Source organism: Pleurodeles waltl, chromosome 3_1 (assembly GCF_031143425.1).
Source record: "Pleurodeles waltl isolate 20211129_DDA chromosome 3_1, aPleWal1.hap1.20221129, whole genome shotgun sequence".
NCBI lineage: Eukaryota > Metazoa > Chordata > Amphibia > Caudata > Salamandridae > Pleurodeles > Pleurodeles waltl.
The window spans coordinates 1,692,498,873-1,692,523,499 of record NC_090440.1 but is presented as its reverse complement, the minus strand read 5'-3'; the positions used below and the strand labels follow the sequence as shown (position 1 = coordinate 1,692,523,499).

Genomic DNA, 24,627 nt, shown 5'->3' with positions numbered 1-24,627 from the left:
ACAATCTAGGTAATATCAGCATGTTTGCTAAGGCGACCTTGCCCAGTGGTGAAAGTGGTAATTTATTCCATAATCGCATTGAGCCCTTCACAGAGGCCACCGCTCTCCTCAGATTACCATCCCTGAGGTCTTCTGCTCTGTGGTAGATGTTGACCCCTAGGTATTTAAATGTGTCGAAGCACCATTTTAGGTGGCCTGACGGGGCATTCTCTTGTTTCGCTGAGGGCCAACTGGCTAGCGGGAATATACAGGATTTTCCCCAGTTGACTATTAGGCCGGAGATCCCCCCAAACTCAGATAGCAGCGACATCACCGGGGGTAACACCTACTCCCCTCTGCGTATGTATATCCAGGCATCGTCTGCATATAGCGATATGGCGTGGAAGGTGCCGCTTCTTACTACCCCCCATTCTTCTTTTTTTGCACGAACGCGTGCAGCCAGTGGTTCCATCGTTAGGGCGAACAAGAGGGGGGATAGGGGGCATCCCTGTCTTGTACCCCGGCTGATCGAGAAGCTCCCTGATATGACTCCACCTGTTTTCACCCTGGCCTGTGGGTCAGTGTACAGTATGCGTACCCAGCGTGTAAATTTTGGGCCAATACCCATTAGCTGCATGGTGGCAAACAGAAAATCCCATTCTAGTGTATCAAACGCTTTTTCGATGTCAAGTGAAATCACTGCTTCCTCAGATGCGTTCGGGGGAGTGTTGCCCATTACGCTTAGTAGCCTCCGAATGTTGAGGAAGGTGTTGCGCTTTGGGATGAATCCGTTCTGATCCTCATGTACCAGAGTGTGCATGTAGGGAGCCAACCTATTGGCCAGAATTTTACCAAGTATTTTACAGTCTAGGTTTAGCAATGACAGGGGTCTGTAGGATTTAACATCAGTGGGGTCACGCCCCTGCTTCGGGAGGACCACTATCATTGCCTCCCTCATTGTGGGGGGTAGAGTCCCGTTGACCCCTGCCTCTTCAAACACTTTCAGGAGATGTGCGCTGAGGTGTGTCGCAAAGGTAGAGTAGTATTCTGCTGGCAGGCCGTCTGCACCTGGAGCTTTATTCCTAGGTAGTTGTTCAAGGGCCTTGTTGAGTTCTCCTAATGAGGGGGGCCTCTAGTATCTCTCTGTCAGTTTGTGTAAGTTGGGGCAGGGAGGAGTCCGCCAAAAAGGACCTGAGTTGTTGGGAAGTGCATGATGTACATTTAGCATATAATTTTGTATAATATTCCCTGAACGCATTGTTTATTCTTTCCTGTGTGGTTGCCAGTACGCCTGTGCCTATCCTTATTGCCCCGATTGGAGGGCGCTGCCGGTCCTCACGCAGGAGCCATGCGAGTAGCCTACCCGATCTGTCGCATTCCATTTGTAGTCTGGTCAAGTGGTATTTGTAGTCGTGAAGGCGTAATGTGGCGTCGGCGGTAGTGTATTCTGCGCACGCGCATCTTTTAATGTCGTGTATGGTGTTTCGTTGCGGGCTACTGCATTTTCTAGTGCTCTTAGTTTCTTCTCCAGCTTGCTAACCTCTGCATGGAGTGTACGTCTCACCCCCCCATGTAGTAGAGATACAGTGACCACGAATCACTACCTTGTGTGCGTCGTACTCCACTGCTCTTAAATTTGTGGTGCCAGTATTTAATTCCCAGTACTGTTTTAGTGCTGTTCTCAGTGTGTCTGTGAATGCTGGGTCGTGTAGGGCTTCCACTTGTAGCCTCCATGTTGGAATCACTTGGCGCTTCCTACCCCAGTCCAGAGTTATTTTAAGTGGTGAGTGGTCCGATAGTGTCTTAGCTAGGTAGTCAATCCCACTGGCTATTGTGCAGATTTCCTGAGTACCCCACAATAAATATATCCTGGTGTGCACCTTATGTGGTATTGAGTAGAATGAGTATTTCCTGTGTTGTGGATGCTTCACGCGCCATATATCGTGGATGCCCATGTCACTGGCCCATGTTGGCAGTGGGCGTCTGGGGTATCTATTAGCTGTCGTGTGTGTGGGGGGGTTAGACCTGTCCAGTGCCGGTCTGGCGTGCAGTTAAAGTCTCCACCCCATATGGCAGGTGTTTCGGGGTTCACTAATAATGCTGGGGTGAGCGTGCTCAGGAACTCGGGTAGCGCGTTATTGGGAGCATATATCCCTATAAGTGATAGTTGTTTGCCGTCTAGTCTACCCTCCACTACCACATACCTGCCTTCCTGGTCTATCCTATATGATGTTTGGAGGAAGGGGACACTCCCTGCTATCGATATGAGGACCCCCCTCGCGAAAATTGAGTAGGATGTGCCTATAATCTGTCCCCCCCCCCATTTACTCCGCAGTTCTTGCAGGTCTGGGTCTTGCAGGTGGGTCTCTTGTAGGATTGCGATATGTGTCCCCTGGCGTTTAAGTCGTGCATGCACCCTGTACCTTTTGCTCGGGGTCCCGAGTCCCCTGACATTCCAGGTGACTATGTCGTATTTGTGTGTACTATAGGCTGTGGGTTGGGCCATGTTTAGTTTTGTGAGGGTGTATCTGGCCCTCTGCCTACTGGTAGGACCCGGCCGGTTCCCCCCGCCTCCGTCGCATCAGCGGTCGGGCCCCTCGATCCTGGCAGTGTTCCCTGTGTTATAAGCAGACCTGTAGTGTACAATCTAGTAATTACCCTCTTTCCCTCCCCAACTGGATCCCGTCCCCAACTGTGAACTTGCATCAAACTACACACCCCATTGTGGTGCGAACAGAACTGTGTCCATGTGGATATCTGCGGGGAGCAATAATACTATCCGGGTGCGGCTTGTTATGGGGCTCGCATCCTTCTGCAGACCCGGTCTGCGGATGGTTTGGGGCACTCCCGGGGTGGGATGATCCTTCCCCCCCCCCCAAAACACCCCCGCCGCGCACCCGCCGCCAGCTACGCGCAGTATGAATAAAGGAACTATCTCCAAGAATAGAAAAAAGATACATAAGTTCAGGTGAGATAGCCACCCACTCCCGGTGGGGCACACAGAGTTCAGTTCTACTCCTCAACTGTGGCAGCCGGTCTCAAGAGGGGGTGGGTCAGTGATACTCGTTCAAAGTGTATCTGCGGTCAAGCTCCGGGCCCCTTAGCGCTTCCGTTAATGTGGAATCCGAACTGATCGAGTCCGACTCCGAGCCTTCCTCCGGGTGTATCATGAGAGTCTCAAAGGAGTTCTGTGTCAACAGGGGAGTTTCTTTCAGGACCCTTGCTCTCTCTTCTGCGGCCTGTTTCTCCGTGGGTTGTCCCCTGGGGCGCCTCTTGGAGCGTTTCCGTGACGATGTCGTTGACCAGTTCTCGTCGGTGCCGGTAGCTTCACGGGGGTGGGCGAGCCCCTTGGCATGCATCCACGTCCAAGCGTCTTCCGGTGAGGTGAACACGTGGGTGCGTTCGTCTGTTAGTACTCCTAATTTGGCAGGGAATAGTAGTGCGTACTTTATATCATGTTCACGGAGGCGTTGCTTTATTTGGGCATAAGAGTTGCGTTGTCTTTGCACTTCCTGAGTGAAGTCTGGATAAGCGTGAACAATTGAGTCCTCGTACTTGAATGGGCCTTTGTTGCGGAACTGTTGTAGTATAGCGTCACGGTCTCTTAAATTCAGGAACCTGGCTATCAACGGTCTTGGGGGTTGGCCAGGCACTGGGGAACATCCAGGGATCCTGTGCGCTCTTTCTACCGAGAAGAATTTCGATGGGGCTCCATTCAGGACCTCTTTAATTAACCAGTGTTCCAGCAAAAGTTCTGAGTTTTGATCAAGTGACTTTTCAGGAAATCCGAGAAATCGTATGTTGTTACGGCGGGACCTGCCCTCCGCCTCCTCTGCTCTTCTCAGCAGTATCTTTACTTCTGTGTCCAAGCAGATTATTTGTTTTTGGTTGTCCACTACTGTGGGGGCCAGATCGCTTAGCGCCTCTTCCGTTGACTTCACTTTTTCGGATAATTTGCGATGGTCTACCCTAAGAATGCTCAGATCTTGTGACACCGTGTCTATTCTGCTCTCCAGTGAGGATTTAGTGTCCATGATTGCCTGCAGCACTTTCTCGAATTGTGAGGAGGGGGCCTGGAGTGTGGATTCCAGCGACTGCAGGGTGGGTATAAGTTGTTGATCGGCAGGTGCCGGTCCATGTGTGTTCCGGTCCTGGCTTTTCGCTGATTTGGACTTCCCAGCCATTTTGCCTTGTCTGTGGTTGTCCTTTAGATGGGTATACTGCCTCACCGGGTACAGTTGAGTTCGTCGGTGGCACACCCGTGCCTCTTTCGTGTGTCCCCTCGTTCCTCCTGCACCCACGCGGTCACCCACGTTCCCTGGGCCGTTCAAGCAGGGGGGGTTGTATGTCCTCGCGGGCCAGCGCCGGTGTGCACTTCAATTTTTGGGATTTCGGCCCTCCTGCTGATCTTCAAAATAGGTTCTTGTTTGGGCGGGCAGGGGCTCCCCGTCACTGGGCCCGTCAACCAGCGTGGGCAGAAGAGGGGTGGGAGGCAAGGCCCGCGTGCCCCTACGAATTCCCCGGTGGGCGACTAAGCCAGAGCCCTAGATCCTCTGACAAAATGGGGGGGGGGGGGGAAGAAGATCCTTCCCGTAGGTGTGCGCAGAGAGAGCTCCGGGCGCTCACAAATCCTCCGTAGCAGTCTGGCGCTTACACGGTGGGGCGGCACCACTCGCCGCAAGTCCTGTCTTGGCCTGGTCCAGTCCGGCCGTGCATGTGCCCCATGGGTTGTGGCCTCGATTTCCTCCTGCGGCCCCCGGGTCCTTTCTAGGGGGGCACGCCTCTCCGCCGGACAATGAGGGGGGGAGGGGGGCACCTTCAGGGGTCCCTGGCGACTAGGGATGAGAGGGGGGGGGGGGAGGAGCAAAGGGTAGTGCAGGGCCCAGGTGTGGGCTCACTGCCCTCCCAAAATGAGCCCCTCCCGCCGCCGACCACCCACCTCGCTATCAGGCCCTCCGAATGGAATTCAGATCCCCACGCCGGGGAAGATGGTGGCCGCGGCTCCCCGGAGGGGGCGAATCTTCTGCGGCCGGGCCCCTCGGTCGCCCGACAGTTTCTGGAGCCGCCAGCGGAGGGTGAGAGGCACACGGGCGGATCCCTCCTCCGCCTCGAGAAGTTGGCGCCCCGGGACCGACCCGCGATCTCCTCCTGCGGCCCCCAGGTCCTCGGCGTGGACCTAGCCATCCACCAATTATTTCAAAAATACTTCTGGTACCATGCAGTAAGTTCCCGGACACCAGATGGAAGTCCAAAATATTTTATTCACCAATGCTTCCTCCCAGTACAAAAACGCGTTGTACTGGGAGGAAGCATTGGTGAATAAAATATTTTGGACTTCCATCTGGTGTCTGGGAACTTTCTGCATGGTACCAGAAGTATTTTTGAAATAAATATATATATATATATATATATATATATATATACAGGGAGTGCAGAATTATTAGGCAAATGAGTATTTTGACCACATCATCCTCTTTATGCATGTTGTCTTACTCCAAGCTGTATAGGCTCGAAAGCCTACTACCAATTAAGCATATTAGGTGATGTGCATCTCTGTAATGAGAAGGGGTGTGGTCTAATGACATCAACACCCTATATCAGGTGTGCATAATTATTAGGCAACTTCCTTTCCTTTGGCAAAATGGGTCAAAAGAAGGACTTGACAGGCTCAGAAAAGTCAAAAATAGTGAGATATCTTGCAGAGGGATGCAGCACTCTTAAAATTGCAAAGCTTCTGAAGCGTGATCATCGAACAATCAAGCGTTTCATTCAAAATAGTCAACAGGGTCGCAAGAAGCGTGTGGAAAAACCAAGGCGCAAAATAACTGCCCATGAACTGAGAAAAGTCAAGCGTGCAGCTGCCACGATGCCACTTGCCAACAGTTTGTCCATATTTCAGAGCTGCAACATCACTGGAGTGCCCAAAAGCACAAGGTGTGCAATACTCAGAGACATGGCCAAGGTAAGAAAGGCTGAAAGACGACCACCACTGAACAAGACACACAAGCTGAAACGTCAAGACTGGGCCAATAAATATCTCAAGACTGATTTTTCTAAAGTTTTATGGACTGATGAAATGAGAGTGAGTCTTGATGGGCCAGATGGATGGGCCCGTGGCTGGATTGGTAAAGGGCAGAGAGCTCCAGTCCGACTCAGACGCCAGCAAGGTGGAGGTGGAGTACTGGTTTGGGCTGGTATCATCAAAGATGAGCTTGTGGGGCCTTTTCGGGTTGAGGATGGAGTCAAGCTCAACTCCCAGTCCTACTGCCAGTTCCTGGAAGACACCTTCTTCAAGCAGTGGTACAGGAAGAAGTCTTCATCCTTCAAGAAAAACATGATTTTCATGCAGGACAATGCTCCATCACACGCGTCCAAGTACTCCACAGCGTGGCTGGCAAGAAAGGGTATAAAAGAAGGAAATCTAATGACATGGCCTCCTTGTTCACCTGATCTGAACCCCATTGAGAACCTGTGGTCCATCATCAAATGTGAGATTTACAAGGAGGGAAAACAGTACACCTCTCTGAACAGTGTCTGGGAGGCTGTGGTTGCTGCTGCACGCAATGTTGATGGTGAACAGATCAAAACACTGACAGAATCCATGGATGGCAGGCTTTTGAGTGTCCTTGCAAAGAAAGGTGGCTATATTGGTCACTGATTTGTTTTTGTTTTGTTTTTGAATGTCAGAAATGTATATTTGTGAATGTTGAGATGTTATATTGGTTTCACTGGTAATAATAAATAATTGAAATGGGTATATATTTTTTGTTGTTAAGTTGCCTAATAATTATGCACAGTGATAGTCACCTGCACACACAGATATCCCCCTAACATAGCTAAAACTAAAAACAAACTAAAAACTACTTCCAAAAATATTCAGCATTGATATTAATGAGTTTTTTGGGTTCATTGAGAACATGGTTGTTGTTCAATAATAAAATTATTCCTCAAAAATACAACTTGCCTAATAATTCTGCACTCCCTGTATGTATATATATATATATATATATATATATATATATATATATATATATATATATATATAAACAAAAAGGCTCCACTTTGGAGCCGAAAGGAGCACTCTATGGATTCCCAGCTTCCTCCAACATGACGCGTTTCGGCTGACTTGCCTTTCTCAAATGCCGGTAAATAAAGAGAAACACTCACTTGCAAATGCTTTAAATACTTGTCCTTCTTTATTCTCCTTGCTGTACTTGTAAGTGAAATGGGACTGACATGTCTCCATAAATCACATAGTTGCAAGCGTCGCCATAGTAGCATATGTTTATCTGATATTCAAAGTCCCAGTTCATAGTTTATCTTCGGTAGATTTAAAAGCCAAAGTGGTTCTGGGCACATTGTTATTCACTTTTATACTTGCGCGCTTCAAAGTTTAAAGCCTCCATGTTAATTCTACATTTAAAGCAAGAGCGTGTCTCTTCTTAAATTACATGAGCTGAGCCAATACATCCAGCCATCTATTTGCCCACATCATTTTCTCTTCAAACCTGAAAGCGATAGTTTTGTAACTTTTGGGACTTTGAATATCAGATAAACATATGGTACTATGGCGACGCTTGCAACTATGTGATTTATGGAGACATGTCAGTCCCATTTCACTTACAAGTACAGCGAGGAGAATAAAGAAGGACAAGTATTTAATGCATTTGCAAGTGAGTGTTTCTCTTTATTTACCGGCATTTGAGAAAGGCAAGTCAGCCGAAACGCGTCATGTTGGAGGAAGCTGGGAATCCAGAGTGCTCCTTTCGGCTCCAAAGTGGAGCCTTTTTGTTTTTCTGTAATTACCGTGCATGCCATTTGCACGGAGGAGGCACCCATCCTTAAAGTGTTCAGCAATAGGAATGGCATTTGTGAAGGAATATATATATATATATATATATATATATATATATATATATATATATATATACACACACACACACACACACACACACACATACACATATACACACACACATATACACACACATACATATATACATATATATGTATATATTGTTAGTTATTTTAACAAGGTAAAAATAGCATTGGAATCTATAAATTGGGTCAGTGCTCCAGAGTGATCTCACTACTTTCCTAGGCTATCGCAGAAGTACAGAAACCGGTTATTAGACATTACCTGAGCCTGGAAACCACCGTCTGCAGATCCTGCTGGGACAGCAGCAGTCGCTCCACTTCTTGCTTGCTCTCAGACAGATCAGACTTGAGTTGGAATGCAGCTTCTCGTTCCTCCCCGAGATATGTCCGAAGCTCAGAGGCGTGCTCTTGTTCACGGCTCAGAGAGGTCTGTAAGTCACCTGTGATGGACATTTCCTGCTGGAGTTTATACTCCAACAACTCAACTGCAACACAAGAGAAAATAAAACTCACATATCCTAAAGAAATACCATCATCAAAAGACATTAGAGAGGGGTAAGAACAAGTCTTGCCCTGTGCATAAATTTGCAAAAAACTTAAGCCCTAAAACTGGAGGACTAATGGACAAGTTACTTACCTTCGGTAACACATTATTTGGTAGAGACAATATCTACCTGCAGATTCCTTACCTTAGGTTTTCCCCTAAGGGGTCAGTCTGGGGCTGATGATTTTATTCAAGCAGTACTGCTGCACATCGTTAGGTGGCGTCGATCGGCTCCGCTTCTATCATCCGTGCAAGAAAGGACATTGCAGGTCCTACATAGGCGCCACCCCAGCACGCTGATGTCAGTTTCTTTCCATGCCAAAAGTGCAGAGCCATAAAGAACACTGACTGGTGCATCAAAACTAGGGCCTCGAAAGGGGAGTCCCTGTCCCCTGAAATCATTCACGGAGTGGAAAGGATGGGTGGGTCGGTAAGGAATCTGCAACTAGAGATTGTCTCCACCAGATAAGGTGTTACCAAAGGCAAGTAACTTGTCCATCTGATAGAGACATCCAGTTGAAGATTCCTTACCTTAAAACACATACCCAAGCAATGCAACCAATCGAGGTGGGTCTGTGAACTAAAGTACTAGAAAGCCCTGCAGCACAGGAACCGGAAATGTGCCCCTCCCTGCGGACCTGCCTGTCCAGGCAGTAGTGTTTTGTAAACACGTGCAGAGATGCCAAGGTTGCTGCCTGACAGATGTCAGGACTGGAACTCCGCGTGCTAACGCAGTGGTCACAACTTAAGCTCTGGTAGAATGAGCACCCATGCCGTCAGGGTGTTCCTTCTTAGCCAGTGCATAGCACATTTTAATGCAGAGTATGACCCATTTATAGATGGTTCTCTTCTGCACTGTCTGACCTTTCTTTGCATCCAAATAACCAACAAAGAGTTGACTATCCATGTGGAAGTTTCTGGTACGATCAAAGTAGAACGCCAATGCTCTTTGTGGGTCTAGGTGGAGGGGTCTCTCCTCTTCCTTAGGAAGATGTGTGGGTGCATAAAAAATAGGAAAGGTGATAGACTGCCCCACATGAAAGGGCCTGACCACTTTTGGCAAAAAGGAAGCCCTAGCGTGAAGCACAACTATGTCAGGATAGAAGGAAAGGTAGGGTAGATTTGATGACAATGCCTGCAGCTTACTCACCCTGCGGGCAGACGTAATGGCCAAAAGGAAGGCGGTTTTCAATGGGAGAAGCCCGAGAGGACATCTGTGGAGAGGCTCAAAAGGAGCACACATCAAAAATGTAAAAACTAAATTCAAAACCCATAATGAATGTGGAAAAATATGATTAAGAGGTTTAAGGAATTTATTTACAATAGGACACTTAAACCAGGAAGGTTGATCAGGCAACCGCAAAAAACAACAAGCAATACTGCGGACATTGCACGTTCTCTGCAGAGGCGAACAGATCTAACAAAGGTTTTCCCCACTATTGAAAGAGACCTTTGTGCCACCTCAGGATGGAAACTACATTCATGATTGACCAGGTACTGTTGACTGAGTTTGTCTGCTCTGGCGTCCAGAGAGCCCACAAGGTATTGAACCACCAGGGAAATGCCCTGATGTTCTAGTCATGTCCAGCGGCACAGAGCCTCTTGACAAAGGGTCTACAGCCCCACCCCGCCCTGCTTGTGCCACATGGAGGTGTTCTTCTCCATGAACACCTGCACTACTTTTCCCTTGAGAGATATAAGAAATGCTTTTGATGCTAGTATGTTTGCCAGGAGCTCCAACAGGTTGATATGGAGACCAGATGACTCTGATCGCTGCCTCTCCCAGATGGCCATCCCACCCCAGGAGTGACTCATCTGTTTTACTGTCAGATCTGATTGGGGGATCTGACCCAATTGCGGTTCTTTAACCACCACTGCAGAACGTGCACAGTTCCGTCCAAGATCTGGACCTTGTTGGAGAGATTCCCTGGATGCTGCTTCCACAAAGAGTTGATTGTTCACACTATGCTGCTTGATCTGATCTATGTAAAAGCTTAAAGCCTTTTTATGATCCAACCAATGTAGCCCTCCCCTTCGTTTTAGGAGGGGTAGCAAAGATCACTGGCAGAGTGATGGATTGGACAACATGACTTTGGTAGAAAGTCTGCCCAAGTCCTCAACACCAATTTGCCCAGAATAAATGTGATGTAGCAGGGAGTGCACTGAGAATGTCTTCTCATGCAACAAACTGACATGATCACAATATGAAGACAGTTTAAAATTTGGAGAAGCAGCGAGCAGCTATGCCTTGGCTTGAAGGGCATACACATGAGGAAAGTGAAGACCAAGTTAAGGCCTCACTATGGCAGCACAAACTGCTTGGAAGGAAATGTGCGTCAAATCTTTAATATATCATCACAATTAATAAATTGAATAAGGATAGTTTGTTTGCCAAAAAAAGCAGAAAGTGCTAACAATTATCCTTTTTCAGTGTCCAGCTCAAGGTCTTGCTGGGCTAAAAACAAGACAAACAAAAGAATATCAGAGTGTTTTGCCTATAAATCAATGTCTCAGGTGTTGTATTACATCATAATCTGCCCAAGCACCTTGGATAGATGTTTGTTGTAAAGAGAAGTGAGGCGGTAAGGATGACATCAACCATTTCAAATGCTAAGTCGTACAAAGTCAATTGCAGTTGCTCTATCACCACACATGGAGATGTAGACTAGATTTGAGTAGATGAGCTTGTCTGTTGCTGACATAGGAAGCCTCTCAGAGTGGCAGAATGATAGGAGAACAGATGCTCATTACCAAGAGTTCCAGGTACCACACTCTCCAAGCCCATTCAAGGGCCACTTGGATGACTTGGTCATGATTGTTCCAGATCTTCAGAACTTGTGACAGGAAAGGTCGTAGTTGGAAGGTTTACAAGAGTCCCATCCAGAATATGCAAAGCCAGCCCTCCACTGGGGACCAGAGTCCTCTGAAATACACACTTCCCTTCCAAAAATTCCAGTAGTGACACACCCATTATCACAGCCAGCTCTGGGTGGGGGTGGGAGAGAGGCCTGCTTTGGACAAGTTGTGTTTGCCACTACTGTAGATCAAGCAGTCTCCACAGAGCCCTGAAAGTTGTTGGAAAGGCTGCCATGATGCTGGGACTGCTGGATCTTCATTTACCTTTGCAGAGCACACATGGACCACAAGGCATTGTCGACAAGGAGGATGCATGAAGCTAAGAGGGCAAGAAAGCTAATAGGGATCCTTACTGTGAGCCAGAGGGTAGTCTGAAACAACAATCACAGGCACAATGTGTTGGACCTGCTGTTGTGGTGGGAATTCCTTGAACTCCACTGTGTCAAGGATAGCCCCAATGAATGGGAACCTCAGCAAAGGAACCAATCGTATTTCTGCTCGTTCATGGTGAAACCCAAAAAAGCCAAAAGATAGGTTGTCTGGAGGTAGTTCACAACTGACTACGCTGAGCTCGCCTTCAGCAGCCAGTCATCGAGGTACAGGAACACAGACCCCTGACCTCTGAAAATGAGCATCAATCACCGCCATCACGTTTGTGAATACCCAACGGGCACTGGTGATGCTGAAGAGAAGGATGGTAAAGTGAAAATGTTCCTGGCTGATTCTAAACTGCAGGCAGCACCTGTTGGACTGAACAGGGGTGTATGAAAATACGCATCCTGCAAGATCAAAGACACCATCCAGTCACCCAGATCAAGAGCAAATAGGATCGAGACAATCTGAGTAACTGGAATTTGTTCTTCCCCAAGAAGGCATTTAGGGGGTTCTAAGGCCCAGAACAGTATCGAGAACCTGCCATTTTTTCCAGACAAGGAAATAGTGGGAGTAACAATCCCTGCCTGGCTCAGAGTCCAGCACACACTCACCCTTGAAGAGCAACAGATGCACCCTCCTGCAGCAGGGTGAACAGGTAGTCTTCAAATATTTGTTCTGGAATGGAATATTGGGCAGGGGGAGAAAATGTAGGACTTAGCCTTTCTGAACATTTGCAAGACCCTTCTGTTGGACATTACAGATATCCAATCTGGGAGAAGTGCTGGGTCCTGACTCCCACTGGTTGGGCATGTGCCGTTAAGGGCACACTAAAGTCTTTGTTGGGAGGAGGATCTGGTAGACTTAACACCCACTTGTTGCCTACCAGAATATTGGTGGCAACCCTGAAAGGAGTAGGCAGTCTGCTGCATCACTGGTTATGAAGGCTGTTTCCGCCTATGTCAGCCCTCTGGAATAGCCACTGAATTTCTGAAACTGGTGTAGAAATTGGTTGGCAGAAGTCACCAACCCCAAGTAACACACTGTAGTTCTGCTGTCTTTCAAGTGTTCTAAAGTGGAATCAGTCTGCTCTCCAAAGAGGCAAAATCCATATCAAAGTGTATGTCTATTTGAAAAACTTGTACATCACCAGAAAACCCAGTGGACCTCATCTAACGTGTGCCAAAGGAATTGGTCCTCTTGGATCCTGTATCCAGCAAAGTGGATGGAAAGGATTTAAGATTCACCTTACTGGTAAAGTTCTGAATGGTAAGGCTTCCTGCAGTAGGGTGCTTACTGAGAAATACCAGGTGCTCATGTACTGAGCTAGGACGTCTGGCCACCTGCCTGTTCACAGGCAAGCAAGAAAGTGGTTTTCACTAAGTAACTACAAGAGTATCCGGTGAGGGCATCATTAAATGGAAGTATTTGCATTAGTCTTACTGGAGGGAAGCTCAAATCCTAGCACTTCAGCACCCCCAAAACATCAATGCAAATGGAAACTAAGCACTTTCCTCCATTGATCGCCCATGTGGAGAATCCAGCTCTGTCCCAGAGGAAGCATCAAGCCCACTGGCCTTCTGTAAGTCCAGGTATAAGGCATCATCAGTGTAATGAGAGGGGAGCAGGCCCTCCTCCCCATCATCTTCATCCTGACATGTACCCAGCTCTGGCACAGGATCAGGACTGGAGGCAAAAAGATAATGGGACCTTTGTGGATATTTAGTACGAGGTAAAGGTACAGGTTTACAGTCCTGGTGTATGACAACAGGTTGCATCTTTATAACCTCACAGCATGTCGGTTTGGGATCAGACATTGGAATGAGACCAGTATAAAAATCACTTTCAGGGGTATTAAAGAACACTTGTCATTGACCTTCGAGGTAAATCTTGATCTGAAGCATCAAAGGTACACCCTGTGCACCCCATGACAAACCTCTGTTTTCATGGGATGAACATCTGCTTTCTACAGTTGTGGCACAATATGAAGCCTGTTTTCAGTGGAGAGAAAAGTTCAGAATCTTCCTGAACCGATAAGTCAGGAGGGGCGCTCTGACTGCACCAAAAGACACAGAAAGAGGGGAACTGGTGTCAGTGCTTATAATGTAATCATATTGGCGATGAATTGAAGTCTACACTCAAAAAGGTTTATGTAAAGGATGGAAGGTAAGGACAGTCTCTCAGAGGAAAGAAAGGAGAGGAATACATTGAGTTGTAAGTTAAAGTCAATTTTGTAACCAGGGTTTTAGTATTATATGGCAGATGAAGACTTTTTATAATAACATGCAAACAGAGGATGCAAAGCTGTAGAAAGAAACATTAAGATGTGCACTATTTAAAAAGAAGGTTGCTTAACACGCAAGTCAGAGTGTGCAGTTCATTTAACCATTATGAGCCCAAGCCATTTGTTTGCCAAGGCTAGGGCAGACCTTTTAAACAGTCTGGAGTATAACAAGCATGGTACAGGATCTGTGTACTGCAGCAGGGGAAGTGGTCCAGACTCCTACAGGGAAAGTCTCATTTCATGAGTTTCCCTCACTGTTTTGACACTACTTCACTAAAAGGTAGTTATACTCCCTGAAGAGGAGTGATTTGGCAATAGCTGAGAACGTCTTGCCAAAACGCAATCAGATTTACCAGGCCAGGTTACTTCATCACATTCTAGGCTGTTTTTACAACAGAGGAACCACAGATACAAATGTGCCCAGCTGTGCAGATTTGTGTACTTGGCTTGTGTGGTACCAACATTGGGTGTATAAGGAACCTAGAGTGATGGAGGGCTGGGGGTTCCCTGTGGAAGATCCTGGCCAGCTCCTGTACATAAGATGGAGGTGAGGTTGTTTTACCAGACAAAGTGTATTGCTTCTTGGCATAGGTTCATTCCTATAGGTTGACTGGTTTCGTCCCAGTCATAGGGTTGGTTACACACATTATACATCACTTTTCTCCTTCCAGTACCCTCTTAAAGGTTACCTGGTTTCTGATCCCGACTGAGATCACCAATCATGGGTAAAGGGATCACTAGGAGCAGTAGGTTCCTGGGCTGCTGAATGGTCATGCAATTTCCAGTCTGCATAGGCACTCTGAGATCCCATTCCATATTTGATTTGTTTTTGTGTTTTTATTTCCTCTAGTGCATTCAATCAATGCCAACTGGCCCATTTTATGGGGCGAGTGAAACTGTCCTCAATACTTTTGTTGAGATCTCCATTTGTGCCTGGGCTTCTGACTTCACCAGGAAGGGCATGTGCCCCACTGTGGTCTGTAACAATGGTCTTTGGGAGGTTATACCAGATAGACGTGGGTGCCTCAATCTTCAGCTTTGGGTTCCTGGTTGCCCTGGGTCTCCAAGATCCCTATGTTTCTTGATTATGTTGTACCAAGAGACTTGACCTACTTTTATTTGGCCTCCATCATGGGGTCTGAGTGAACGGCAGTGGTTATTTTTGGGGATCCCTGTGTTTTCTTTTTTTTTTTTGGGGGGGGGGGGAGGAGGGGGGTGTTGGGTTTAAGATGACTCCCTATTTTGCTGTACATGTTTGTGGCGGCCCCTTATGATCTTATGTTTCCTGACTTTTTTCAAGTCAATCAAGATGATCATTATTACTGGAAGGCCAGCAAGCTTCTATATTAAGGGGCGACATGGAATGTGGTGGCCTTCCCTACATTTAAACTCCTGTGCTCTCACAATTAAGCTATTCAGGTGAACAAATTTCCCATATATTCTCATGATTAGCACTGCAATGGTCTGTAAAAAGTTGACTTGCGTTTCTAACTTATCAACATCTAATACTGCTGCTTGTATCATAGCATCCAATGTCTTTAATTTTCGCAAGTACAACGCCTAGGCCTGTTACCCGTCTGCCAATTTAATATATCCCTTATTTGTGAGCCTATTGACCCTCCTAGTTGTAGGCGAGTCATTACCAACCTTGTTTTGGATTTTGATTACAATTTAAATATTTTATTTGATGATGGGGACAAGAGTTTGAGTCGTTAAAAGTTTGGCTTTCATTGTCCCACTCTGCCAGGGGCTCTCACTCTCCATCTGAAATAGGACTGTTACCACCCTGGCCCTGGTCCAGTTGGGCCCAATAAATGATTTGATCATTGATTTGCTCTGTGCCAACGGCCGACTGTGTTTCTACTTTAACTCCACCTCCAGAAAAGGATACAGTCATGGCAGGAGGAGACTTAGGCAGCTAATGGAGGTCTACCCTGTTTCCCCTCAATGAGTTCCTCGGTTACCACGGTTTCCGCTATTCCCTCCTGAATGCACCCTTTTGGGTACCTTCCTCGTTTTGTTTTAATCTTCAGGCTCAAGGGTATAATGGTTTGTTAGTAGATTTCTTTTAAGCTCTCCAGCACAGCAGCTCCTCATTGTTTGTGTTCATATCACTGCTTGAATATCTTAAACAAGTACTGGCAAACCCAATAGATCTCGGCTATACGAGAGCTATTGGCTTTCTCAACATTAAAGCACCACAGCATAAGAGGGGCTTATCCCTTTATCCCTGCCACAGTATCCAACCTTAGCAGGATATCACCAACACAAGCCTCTTCAGAAAGCAATAAACTTTCTCAAGGCTGTGTGAAGGAAGAATAAATGGAAGGAGCAAAGCCACTGGACTCCATTCTACTCCCTTAACCAACACCACAAGAGATAACCACGAACCTTTGGCAAAGATCTCCGGAGGCCACAAGAAAATTAATGGCAGATTCCAGTCCACATCTAGGGAAATCAACTTAAAATTTGCTCTGACAGAAATACTTGTGGAGCAGAACTTAACTGTTCTCAAAACTGTGGTTGGTCTCTTAGTGGGCTACAAAGCCTGGCTCTGTTTAGCTAACTGACTCCCTCAATCCAAACACTGTACACCTCAACATGGAGCGCATGAAGAAAACAGTGGCATGCACTGTTTTTCCCATCACCCCCCCCCCACCCCCCCCCCCTGTAAGAACTACGAACATGGGTTCCCCACTTACCACTACATTAGGTGAAAAAATACAGACCAAATGGCGGGCATGGCCGCCAAGTAACCCCAAGACATGCAACAGTCCTTTGTGTTTAAATAGTGCTTTGTATTCTGGGACTTGTAGTTTTGCATTTGCATTTGCACCATCGTAATTAGGACCGCAGTTTTCTTTGAGGGCTGCCTGAATAGTCCTACAAGACAGCTACGAAAGGGGTAGCAATGAAGAACAAAAACGAACTGCAAAGCTAAAAGGTCACAATTACAGACGGCCTAATAGGCATCCTGTTAGAACACTTTACAAGCACATCTCTACATTATTGGTTTTGCTCCATATACACTAAATAAACATTAGTGGTTTCATTAGATGGCACACGTATTTAACAAGTTGTACAAGTAGTCTGCAATTAGAAGTGCACGTAACACTGCTGCGGTAAGTAATCGGGTATCATGTCTTCCAGTGGAAGCACTGTTTTGTCTCGTAAGTTTGCTTGTTTTCTTGCTAACATACACAAGCCTGCCTTGTTACTTACTACCAAACGTTGTGTTTAAGGGAAATAACACTGCAAACAAACATGGAAGACGTGCCGCTAAATAGCGATATTCGTTGCGGGCGATTCACTTTTTTTGCTCAGTCTTTAGACTTGGAACCTCTGAAAACACCCCTTTTGCTGGACACAGCCACGGTGGCAGCCGTCCACTCTATGTGAACAAGCTTCTGTGAGCGGTTAAGCAACGAAGGCGGCTGGAGGTGGCTCCCCACTGTAGCCGCAGGGGGTGGGAAAGCAGCACTAAGTTTCACTTTCTAAATATCAAAACTGAGTAAGATTATTATTAATAATGTTAGCCATAAAACCAATTCTTAGGTGTTTGGGAGACATTATCCTTGAGAAAGTAACATAGTGCACATCAGACATTTAGCTTCAAAAGCACAAAAGACCACCCTTCTCAGATTGCTACAGCTGTGCCCTGGCTTTCAACAAACTATTCTCTAAAACACACAGCCCTACTAAAAACAGCACCGCAAATCCAGCAGCCAACATACTTCATGAAAAGGAGGTAAAAATCCCTACACTGATAAGCAAGCCGGAAAACAAACGAAGCGCGCATCGAAGCTAAAGTTCAATTTTGCTGATGGACACGTAACTCTGCCGATGCTCAGACAGTGGCGGTACAAAGCCTGCACCCCTAGCCTCCTCCACAGTAGGAGGTTGGGAGGGGAAGGATGCAGGAGGGATTTGGGAGAGGGCTTGAAAATACAAGCGCTCATATGGAGTGCTCAAACACAAAGAAAAAAGTAGCTCCTAAAACGGGAGCAGTGGATGGACACAAGTATTTTGTCTATACTCTGGGGGAGGGTTAAACACAAGTACAGGCATGACACATGCATATTATAGACAAATGGGAAGAAAGGATAAGCGAGCGACAATAAAGCAAGCAAAAGTTAAGCACACAGGAGGGGTGTAGCCCACAGATTGAAACAACATGACTGAGACAGCGCATGCCGAGACCTAAAAGGGTGCTCTTGTTTTATACAGTTCCACTCGGTATATCATTGTCACTCAAGGCACGACAATTGCTAGTCTTATCTTAAGCTGCAATTGTTTAACTCGTTGCACATTAGAATGCTTTTATTTACTTTCAAATGTGTCAGAAAATTCCACCTAATGTCATTCTTCAAGTTAATGGAGGTTGAAGCTCTTCTGCCGTGAGGATCTCCCATTGCAGAAGTGGCCCCCTCATTTTTGGGGCCTTAAAAGGTAGCACAGTCACTACTGTGCATTTCCTCCACTTGTACGCTCCTTCGTTCACTAATGAAGGTCTTTTTATATTTCTGTTTTCTTATCGATTTATTTAATTGTTGTTGTACTTGTGCCTGAAGAAGCAACGTACTATATACTACCCAGGACTGGTCTGAGTTCAAGCCTACTTCACTATAATATACTTTTGGAGTGTTGGCTTTTAGGATTTTGGGTGCCTCTTACGCCCGTTTTTCCAATTTCCTCTGTTACCTCCATATTATAGGGTAGTAAGACCTATGGTGAATGATAGCTTTAGGTTTCTTCACCTGGAGGAGAAAAGAGCACCCTCTGGCTCTTTAGCTCTTTGGCCTGGACACCCACTAATAATGTTAATCCATATTCCACGTTCTTTTTAGAAAGGTTACTGTTAAAAGATCCCATAAAACCTGTTGTAGATAGCTTAAATTAGTGGACAAATAGGCAGGTAAGTGGATGAGCTGGTGAGTAGGTGGGGGGAGGGAGGTATGCAGGCTTCCACCACAAGCACAAGAGTTGCCGACCTAATGCCAACCGCCTCCATGCATTGCGTGGAGCTCATCTCCTAATGCGATCATCCTCACCACACTGCAACCTTGAACCCTGCCAACCTCCTACTGTCCTTGCTTTCTGGCTTTTACCCCGGCTCTCATGCTGGCCACACCACGCTGCCTCTGGTCACCAGTGCCTGGACAGAAGCAGGTGAGCCAAAGAGCCCGGGGGGAGGGTGGGGGCACGATGCCAGCTCAACTGGACTCCACGAACTCTGCAAGCTCACCACTCGCACCAGACTAGCTCCTCCCACAGGCATGGTTTCTCCAGATGGTCGACTGCCTCCCTTCCCTCCTTCCCAATGAACATGCTATGGCTCTGCTCTACTTAAAATGCTTCAAGCCAGACTGCTTTTTCACCAAGAAGGCAAGATCTGCAAAAAGACATGTCCATTAAAGATGCCAGTGAACCTCATTCAGGAGTCACCCTAAACGGCCATATTGGTACCCATGGCACAACTCAATCAATCTTATTGAGTCCTGAGTGTATCACCAATTTTGCTGCATTGCAATTGTACTGAATAGCCGGTGTAAAAGATGCCTGAAGGTCTTCCGGAACAGCCGCTAAAACCTGAGCACCATATTCCAAAGGACATGGGAGTGGAGGACGCGGACATGAAAAATAAGTTACTTAACTGTAGCTCTCCAGTATTGGGATCTTGCAGAGATTCACATGCTTGAATCCTTGCCAGCCATCGAGGTGGCAGTCCTCGGTATTCTAGAAAAGCAATGCCTTATTCAACTTCTACATTGTAGGCCCTTACTTTAGTATCATATCAGTCATTTGTTAAAAAAGGACCAAACTTTAGAGTCAACCAATCAGTTGACACCACCCTCCAGAACACTCCTGGGAGAAGCTACTTTCCCTCACATTTTCTAAGCACTAGTGCGTACGAATGAATTAACATTGAGCGAAATAAAGGTGAGCTTCTCCAGGGAGGCAGGTGGGCAGCATGTCAATCTATGAAAGATTCCAATAGTGGAGAACTACCATTACAGTTAAGTAACTTATTTTTCTTACTCCAGTATTGGAACTTTCATATATTCACATGTTTGAATCAGAACAGCAAGCAGTAACAAGCACATTTTTTTTTTTTTACACAATATATGAGATTGGAAAGGCTAACCATAACAGACAGGATTAAATGTTGTAGAGAAAAAAGTGTGCATAAAACATAAGCATACGGTGGGAAGATAGAAATGGCTCACCTTCATTGAAAGAGATGTTTTAGCACCACCTGTCCTACTGCTACATCTTTAAGGTCTTCCATATCCAAACAGTGTTGAGTGAAGGGATGTGAATTTTTCCATGTTGCTGCAGGCAATGTCAGGCAACAATACTCCTGTGAACAACGCCATGGACGTGGAGATGGCTCTTGTGGAATGTGCATGCACTGCAGAGTTCAAAGGCTGACCTGACTTTTGAAGACATTCGCACTTAAAATCCACACAGATATGCTTTGTTTCATCACAGGGCAACCTTTCCTAGGTGCACTGTAAGCTACAAAGAGCTGATTTGCTTTACGGAAAGATTTAGTCCTGTCTAAGTAGAACTTGATGGGAAGGAGAGGAATCAGAGGTAAGGTGTAAGCAAATATGCCAGACCATGCAATCGAAAAGGTATCAACCCCACAACCCACATTGGGGGATGCCAACTTGCGAAGAACTGGCATCTGGCGTTTTGGGAGGTCGCAAAGAGATCCTGGTTTGGTTTGCCCCACTGGAGAAACATGTGGGCCAGTGTCCTCTGGTCCAATTCCCACTCACGAGAAGTTGTTTTCAGCCTGCTCAAGGTGTCTGCAATGGCGTTCTGATACCCTGACACATGTTGTGCGTATTGAGTGTTGAATACACCAAAGTAACTGGGCCTCCTGAGACAGTAGGTGAGATAGAGTGCCTCCGTGCTTGTTTATCCAGTGCATTGCCTTTGTGTTGTCTGTTCTGACAAGCAACGAAGATCCTTGAACTCTGGGAATGAAGGCTTGAAGAGGCAGGTATACTGCCCTTAACTCCAAAAGATTAATGCGTAGGCCCCGATGTGAAGGCGGCCACTTGCTGCTGACCTGAAGGTCCTGTAGGTAAACTCCTCATCTGTCCAGGGATGCATCAATTGTAATGACCAGTGGAGAGGCTTGGGTTAAAAACTGGAGTCCCACTGAGAGGTTTGTAGGGCATGCCCACGAGTTTAGAGACTTGACCATGAGCAGAGTTACTTGAATGATATACTCAAGTTTCCACTGTATATCCAGTGCTTCCTGAAAATGGTGCATCAGCAGGCAACAGAACGATATGAGATGATTACAAGAGGACATCATCCCGAGGAGAGATTTTTTTAACAGCAAACTGAAAGTGACTTTTTTTGTAGTTGTGTTGCTGGGGTTGTTTATTTTTCTTGTCTCTCTAATGGAGGGTAGGCCATGGTGAGATTGGCATCCAGTACGGCTATTAGAAAGATTATTCTCCTTGATAGTTGGAGCACTGACTTGTCTTATTTGAGAATGAGTCCTAGCGCTTTGAAGAGGCGTAAAGTAGCTGTGATGGACACCTTTGCTGACTGCTAGGTGGGAGCTATCACTAACCAGTCATCCAGATAGGGTAAGACTTGATGCCTTTGCCGCCTGAGGTGGGTGGCGGCTGGTGCTAGGCATTTGGTAAAGATGTGGGGAGCAGACTTGAAACCAACTGGTAAAACACTGAATTGAAAATGCTTGCCAGCTACATTGAAGCATTGGAAGTTCCTGTGTCTAGGATGGATAAGTGAAAGTAGGTATCTTCGAGGGTGAGGAAGGCCATGTAATCTCCCTTGTTGCGGATCTGTAATGTGTCTTGAAATGTGATCATGGGAAACAATTGCTTCTTGAGGTATTTGTTGAGTTTCCATAAGTAAAAAATTTTTTTCACTGTTGTGACTTCTTTCAGATTAAGAAGAACCAGAAATATAAATATTTTCCTCTTTGGGAGTAGGGAACCCCTTCTATTGCTCCTTTTTGCAACATGGTCTATACTTCCTATTTGAGCAAATGTAGATGTTTTTGCACTTCTAGTATAGGTGGTGTTAGGGGTGGTGTTTGCACAAATTCCAGAAGGTCCCCAAATTGTACTATATCGAGGAACCATTGGTCTGTGGTTATCTGCCTCCGACGATGTAGGGGGTCCACCTAGGTGACAGAACTGCCTTCCAGTTAGCTGTCTGAAGCCAGTGGAGGCAATGTCTAATGAGGAGTCTATAATCTCCACGGAAGAACGTTGGCCCTCCAACAATACTTTTGTTGCCTCCCCACTGATGTTCTCAGGTAGCTCTTCCAAACATTGAGCTATATGGGACTATAGTTGTCTATCATATCTCCCGAGGAGTGCCAAGGAATTTGCAGCCCTTACAGTGATAAGGGACACGGACTAAAACCGTTTGCCTATGTTATGAAGAGGCCTGCTGTCTTTATCAGGTGGTGCAGTCAGAGGTGTGGAGGGCTTTTAAGATCAACATTGCGCTGCCTGTGTGATGACTGAATCAGGTTTTGGGCGACCTGTTAGGCAGAAGCATCTTGTGGCGCTTTGTATTTTTTGTTAAGCTTGGACAACACTGCAGGTACCGTAGCAGACTTGCACATAATGTTCAAGCCCAGACTTGATAAATGATCAATAATAGGTATGGCCATGATGGTCTTCCTACATGGCTCTTTGGAATCATAAAGAAAATTGTTCTGTTGTGTTGCAGGCGTAGCAGTTCAAAATGCATGGCTGCTCTTTCTAAGAGGTTGAGCAAACATCCTATATCATCTGGAGGTTAATCTACCTGAGGTAGTATCGAAGATGCTGGTGTAGGGAAGATGTTATCATCCCATTCATCTTGATGGGCCTGAATCTCACCCTCTTCTCTCTCTCCCTAGGAGGATGTTGGATCCTGTATTGGCACTACCAAAGGGGAAGTGTGTGGTAGCAGAGTTGTAGGTAAACGCTGTGGCTGAGGAAAGTGTTTGAGGGGGAATGGAATCTGTAGAGGTTGGAGGCTGCTGAGCAGGAGTTGATACTGGAGGAAAACATGCCTTGTAATGTGCTAACATTGTTTGCAGATCCGAAACCAGGGTAGAAGGAAGACATACCATGTTTTGTTGGTATTGTGGAGACTGCTAATATAGTTGATCATAATATTTCTTATCTTCTGAGTATTCTCAACACTAAGTGTAGTTCTGCTGGGCTGCTTGCCGCTTGGTAACAGCTATCTTCATCGGAATCATCACCCAGAAGGTGGAATGGTAGAAGCCTTGAAACCTTGCTGGGTGACATTGTAGACTGAGTTAAATGTGTAAGTGTTTTCAGCCTTAATCGGGATGTCAACTATGTCGAAGATGAGAATAGAGGCATTGTGGTGGGTCTGCCTCTTCGTCGGTGTTGTAACTGCCGTCGACTTGAAGGAGTCAGTCGACGTACGGTGAATGGTTGTCGACAGTGGAGGTGTCGACAAGAACATCGTCAATGGGAGAGCTGACAACAGGGGCATTTCTGACAAGAGAGCCGTCAACAGGATATTTGACAGTGAAGTAATGTGTATTGTCGATAGCAGTGATGAAAGAGCCGCTGTCGAAGATGTTGTCGATACAAAGGATGCTGCAGTCAACACTGTGATAGTGGTGACGGTAGAGGTCATCGTGGAGGCAGTGGAAAGCACCATCATCAATGTCGTCGACGGAGATACCGTCGATCTGTCAGTTGGCAGTGCAGAAGCCCTTTTTTTTTTTTTTTTTAAAGCATGCTTAACCTGCATAGATGGGGCTCTGAAGACCCAGCTTGCCTGGATTTTGAAGAGAAATCAGACTTTTTAGGCTTCTCTGACTGCAACAAAGCACATTTGTGAGGCAATTTGGAAGGGCTGTGATGTTATGACAAGCCCTCAGAAGACTTTTTGGTTGACTTCTTTCGTGGTTCTTGAGAGGTAGGAGTGACAGCTGCCTCTCTAGCTTGCTTCACTGGTGTCTTAGAGGACGAAGTAAAGGAGGATTTACTCTCCTCGGAGACAGGGTTGTCTCTAGATTTGAGCTTCTGCAACCAAAGGAGAAGGCATCCTTCACAGTCCTTTAACTTCTTAGTAAAAAACCTGCAACATACCTTGCAGTCTCTTATCTTGTGCTTAAGGTAAAGACAGTACATGCAGTCTTTGTGAGGATCATCTTTTATGTAGCCTCTTTTTCTTGCAAGTGCCACAAGGTCTAAAAAGACCATTTTCTGGTGTCTGACATAATGAACGTCATGTTCAAGCACCAGGCTGAAGAGACTCTACTCCTTTGAAGAAAAGTCAAAAGTTTGACATGAATGCTTTTGAAGCAGCTGTGACTCAAAAAATACTGAGCAGAGCTCGTGGAGCCTCCTTAGCACAACGTGCAGTGGAAAATCTGATGGAAAGCAGCTTCTCTCATGAGGGTTCTAGAGGGTGGTGTCACCCGATTGGCTGACTCTAAATTATGTACTTTTTTGACAAATGAATGTGATATGATACTAAAGTAAGGGTCTACAATGTATAAGTTGATTAAGGCACTGCTTTTCTAGAATACTGGGGACTCCAATATCAACGATGGGGAAGGAGTCAAGCGCCTGAATCTATGAAAGTTCCAATATTGGAGTAATGACCAAACTCTGAGCAAGGCTTGTGGAGGAGGAAATTCTCTTGAGAAAAAAGTTTCTATCCCTTTGGCCAGTAGGGA

At 46.2% G+C, this 24,627-nt stretch overlaps 1 protein-coding gene across 1 annotated transcript in view; it reads right to left on the bottom strand.

The window, feature by feature from the left end:
- The window catches only part of LOC138285504 (pericentrin-like), a 542,361-nt gene that overhangs the window by 209,962 nt on the left and 307,772 nt on the right, over positions 1 to 24,627 (bottom strand). The window contains exon 20 of the mRNA XM_069225495.1: positions 8,120 to 8,342. Coding sequence (XP_069081596.1) covers positions 8,120 to 8,342 — 223 coding nt within the window. The remainder of the gene's footprint in view (positions 1 to 8,119; positions 8,343 to 24,627) is intronic.